General features: G+C 29.3%; 1 protein-coding gene across 1 annotated transcript; it reads right to left on the bottom strand.

Moving 5' to 3' along the window:
* Positions 3786-5599, bottom strand: LOC107635062 (the record flags this gene model as incomplete). Its single annotated transcript, XM_016338454.2, is given in 2 exon segments — positions 3786-4535; positions 5524-5599. Coding segments are annotated over 2 exon segments (540 nt in total). The 3' UTR covers positions 3786-4024.

The raw sequence follows: 5675 nt of genomic DNA, 5'->3' as shown, positions 1-5675 counted from the left end.
GGGTGAAGAAAAAAAAAGTATTTTTTAATATTTTTGTTCTTTAGAATTTTGTGAATAAAAAATAAAAAATTCTATTTTTTTATTTTTATCTTTTTTATAAAACTTTTAAAGAAAAATAAAAATACCAAATAAAATCGTATTTTTAAAGTGTAAATTTATATTATGAATCTTAGATTAAAGGTTTAATTACTATGTTCGTCTCTATAGTTTCGTAAAATTTTCAATTATGTCTCTATACTTTTTTTCTTTTTAATTGGGTCCCTGCACCAACTTTTTTTTCAATTAAGTCCTTCTTAGTAGTAATTAGCTTAATTTTATAGGGACCTAACTAAAAAAAAAATTGGTACAGGGACCTAAATAAAAGGAAAAAAAAAAGTGTAGGGACCCAATTAAAAAAAAATTTGGTGTAAAGACTCAATTAAAAGAAAAAAAATATAAAGACCTAATTGAAAATTTTACAAAATTATAGGGATTAGCAGAGTAATTAAACCTAGATTAAAAGGTGTATATATTCATAATTATCTCTCATATTTAATTAGTTATCAAACATTATTTTATGTTTTAAAAAAAGAAGCTCATGGTGATAGGGTTCTTAAGTCTTAACTTTTCTATAATATGAAATTATATTAAGTGTTTCACAAGAATATGATATTAAATGAAATAGTTATAGCTACATAAGTTTATGTTTAATTAATCCTCATCTATTATATATTGACATCTAATTAATTTTTAACATAGCTATACAACATTACCAAATCAAAGTGGAGGAAGAACTACATAAACAAAAGCTTTGATTTGAAGCATAACTTTTTATTAAAGTATGAGCCAAAAACAACCTTGCAACTTTTTTTTTCTCTTGATGATTATCATAAATTGTGGACTTTATCTTCTTGATTAACTTTGTAATTAGAGGGATAAAGCAATGTCTATGTACACAAAAATTTGTCATAGCCCACATTTTTCTTAAATATAATATATTAATATGTAACTCAACCTTTTAATTAAGTAGGACCTGAAAAAAAAAAACTTTTAATCAAGTGATTAGTTCTTAACTTTAGGGATTTGCATATTTCCCTTTCTATTTTATAGGAAAAGAGTACTTTATTTATTAAATTTTATAAAAAAGATCCTATAAAAAATAAGATAAAATAACACAAAAAAAAAACATTTCTTTTAATCATCAAGAGATTTTCAGTAATCTAATTTAGGTTATTATTTTTACTTCATATGTAAAAATCTTAATTCATTAGAAGTTGCTTCATTAATTCATTGATTGTTTGGTATTAATTTTTTTTTTAATGTCAAATGAGTAATATTTTACTCAAAAGCTCTGAAAAGTAATTTCAAATAAAATTAGTAATGAGATCCAAAAACCATGAAACAAACAATGACATAAGAACAATTATTCTCATTGTCACAGAGTACTAATGTTAAGAGATGCTGTATTCTATATAGGAGTATTTTATTTCATTGCTACTTATTAGTGGTACTATTAAATTATAGAATTCATTGATAAAAGCTTTATCTATGACTACATTAATTCTACTATTGTTTTGTTAATTGATTATTTAATTCTTTAATATTTTATATATTATATTCTTTAATTCTCTAATGAGAATTGAGATGTGCATTTTATAAGTTTACAACTCTTCACATGCATCATGTGCACCTCACGTGGTTGACCAACTTTTTCTCCTAAGGCTTGTTATTTGTAGGGATGTCCACGGATCGGATCGGATCAGATATAGCCGAAAATTCGATCCAATCCGCATAATTTTTATCGGATATGATATCCGCACTTTTTAGTGCCGGATCGGATATCGGATATATCCGCATAATTAAACCTTCTCTTTTTAATCATATTTCTATGTAAAAGAATTCGATAAAAATATTTCTTTTATACTTTTAAACTTATTTATTCCTAAAATATTTTAATCAAACTCTCTCTAAATAACAAAATAAAATAATACAATATATGAATAATAATTACTAACTAAAACATACAAACAAGTAAATATAATACCAAACATATATATTTATTTATTTATTAATTATTATAGTGCGGATCTGCAGATCCACGGATCGGATACGCGGATGTAGAGCAGATATCCGTGATCCGATCCGCATCAATTTGCGGATCTATCCGCAATTTTCGAATCGGATGCGGATATTTACCGTGGATCTGCGGATACGATCCAATTCATGAACAGCCCTAGTTATTTGGGTCTATATCCTAAAATTAATAATACCAAGGTTTATGCTAACAAAATTAAATGTAATTATTGACTATAAAATAATTGATTAATTGTATTACACATTATATTAGTGTATGAATGTCCCCTCCCTTCCCACAAGTCAGAAAAAAGAATGTGAGAGTATTAAAAAACTTGGTATAAATTTCATATTTCTTTTTTCTTTTGTTTCTCTAAAAAAAATATCACATGGTGCCACAATAAATTACAATAAAAATGTTTGGCTAATGGCTATACATCAACATCTTCATTTTCTTTTAATTTATCTCAAAAACAGATAACATGTTAATTATTATAAGCACATGAACATGCCTTTACCATTTTATGAAATACAACATTAGATTTTTCTTTTAAGATCAATATTATACATTAGGTGTGGATGTGCTTATTATTATTATTATCTAGATTTTTGTTTTTACAGAATAAAAATATTTATTTATTTTAGACACTAATAGACCTCATCTCATTACACAGACCAAAAAAGAAGGAAAGAATTATGCACAAACGTGTTGATGTAAGATTTCAGAATGAAAAAAAAGTAAATAAATAAAAAAGATGATATACTATATCTATTAAATAATACTCTTCTCACTAATATTCGATAAAGAGTAAATATCCAACCCGATGCTGATAATTTTTTCGAAGGATTACGAGGTCTTTAAACAAAAAAAAAAATACCATTTTTGATTCTTGATATTTAATTTTGTGAGACTGGTTAGTCCTTCTTTTAATGATTTCTTTTTAAAACATATTTATGTGACATATTAATCACTAATATATTCTCTATTTAACTTTTATAAGTAAAAACAATTTAAAAATTACTAATATTTCTTAGTTTTACACAATAAATTTAACTAATGTATTTGAAAAAGGTAATAAAAAATAAAAATAAAAACTAAACGGCCTTGATGTTAATCCTAGTTCATTCTTAATGGATAAATTAACAGTTTAACATGTTAGTTTAACATATCATGTAGGTTTATCCGTTAATATAGATAGAAAATATTGACAAAGAAACTAATCAGTCTCATAAAAATAAAGATTAGGAATCAAAAATGATATTTTTTTATTGAGAGTCTCGTTGTCTTTCGAAATAATTGTCAGTGTCGTTTAGAGTTTTTTCTCTTCAATAAACTAAGCACATGGAAACCATGAGTTTAGGTGTCTACCATACATTTACAATAGAATACATATCTACAAATTTCTTTAAACCCAAACCCAACTTTCTTTTTTGGTTAGCCTAAGCTTAGAACCCCATTTTGGTGCTCTCTAAAATCTTCTTCCCACAAATATGATTCACTTTAGAATACACTTGAAAAATGTCTATTGAACTAATTTTCATATTAAAATTATATTTATACCCTCACTCTTTGAAAGATTTTGCATTTATAATTTAGATTTAAGAGTTTAGAATTTAGAATTTAAGATATTCGACGGCAACAAATGGTGTTGGGACAAACTTATAAAAAAAGAAAGAGATGAGAAGGGAAATTGTAAATGAACTTAGAAAAAAAAATTTTCACTAACACAATATTGTCTAAATTTTTCCTTTACCATTAAACATTTTAATTTCCATTAAGAAAGGGAAAAAAATCTGTGTCCATAGTTAATAACTCAAAGCTGTAACTAATTTTGATCAAATCTTATCTAATTGGTTCTCATATTCTCTCATTAGTCACTACAATCTCAGCAACCTCAGCACCAGAGTATTACACTTACACATATCATGTCATTAGCTCCAAACACCAGAATTCGAATTCTGGCACACCAAATTACAAATCAGGTATCCAAGAACTTGGCAATGAAGATCTGAATATTCGGCGAAGCAGCGTTTTCTCCCTTTTTCCTAGCTTGTTTACACCATAGCGTTGGAAAACGCCTAACTTGAGCGCTTCTCTTCCTTCTTCTGCAGCTCTTTTGCGCACGGTCATCAGCAAAGCCGCTCCTTGAGGAATTTCGCTGCTTCCAGCATTTCCAGTTTCAGATGCCACCTTTTCTGCTTCCCCGGCGGCACTTTCTTCAATTTTACACTCGGCTCGGCTTCCACTGGTGCCTGCACTGTCATCATGATCACTACTTCCCCACCATTTATTTGAAGTAGTTGACAAGCCTTGTGATGGAAACCCATATTTGAATTCATCCATTATTGTCATTCCTTTATTCATGCTTGTGTCGAACGAACTCTGCATTCGGCCACCATCAGTGCTCTTGTTTCCTTGCGAATTGTGAATCGCTGTAACGCCTTGTGCTTTGGATCTCTCATCATTGGTTTGTTGCGAAACACTGCACTTAAACATCAGGTAAACATAAACCGGTTATGAAGACAAATAATACAGGTTACAAATACGGCAATGATGTTTCCACCGAATACACACACTGCTAAGTTCTTAGATAGCATTTGAATCTTGTCGCTAGGTAGGAAACGACGGAGACAATGCGATAGTAGAGACACGTCCCATCCCCATGACACGTTTCTTACGTCCCTCTATTTTGAAATTGCACAAGTCATCTTGAAAATTTGTCCCGAGGCAGGACAACTGGACAAGTATGCGCCTCTATCTCTATTTTCAAACATGTTTTTGTCGCCAACATCTCATTTCTTTGTTTCACCATATTCGCAATACTTCGAAGAAACAAAAGAAGAGAAATCCCAAAAACTACTTTGATATCAAATATCAAAGATTAAGCATACTTCTAAGGGATTAGTGTCAAGGCAACCTCTCCATATCCTAAGATTATGAATGAAATCCGAGCAGCTAAAGGCATCTCATATTTTAAACATTTTACATTTCGATCACACCAGAAGATAAACAGAAAATGCTGAACATAATGGCATAACATAATGTTAGCACTGCAACAGATTATTACTGTTTGTTGACGAATTACAACTTACAAGATAGATAGGGTATTTGACATCCCGCTTAGACTCTCCTAACACTCACAATTACTCGAATGATGGGAACCCTTTTCTTTACCCTATTTTATTCACAATAATCACCAACTAACTAACTAACTACAAAAATCCATCTTAGGTTGGTCGAGTGGTGAACTCACTCATCTACTTAAGCAATTGTTAGAGTTCGAATCCAGCTTGTTCATGCAACAATCCATTGGTTAGCGATAAACCTTAATTGGCTATGATAAGAATAAGATTAATACTTAATATAGTCAACTAAAGCAATAGGACTTCTACAAATAAGAACAATCATGGCTTCAACTAAACATTAGAAAACCTAAAATCAGATTAACTCTAGGTGATTTTAAAGATTACCTTTTGTTATTGCCACTTAGCAAGACCATTGTCAGCAACTCCAAATTATTAAATACAACACCTTAAAGATTCAAACCTGCGAAACAAAAACACTTTTATTGTGCCATAAAGTTTCTCTTACAGCATTATATGTTGCTAATGCTAATCACAAT

This window comes from Arachis ipaensis, chromosome B01 (assembly GCF_000816755.2).
Source record: "Arachis ipaensis cultivar K30076 chromosome B01, Araip1.1, whole genome shotgun sequence".
NCBI classification, from domain to species: domain Eukaryota; kingdom Viridiplantae; phylum Streptophyta; class Magnoliopsida; order Fabales; family Fabaceae; genus Arachis; species Arachis ipaensis.
The sequence above is the reverse complement of the archived record's forward strand: the minus strand, read 5'-3'. Positions and strand labels throughout refer to the sequence as shown.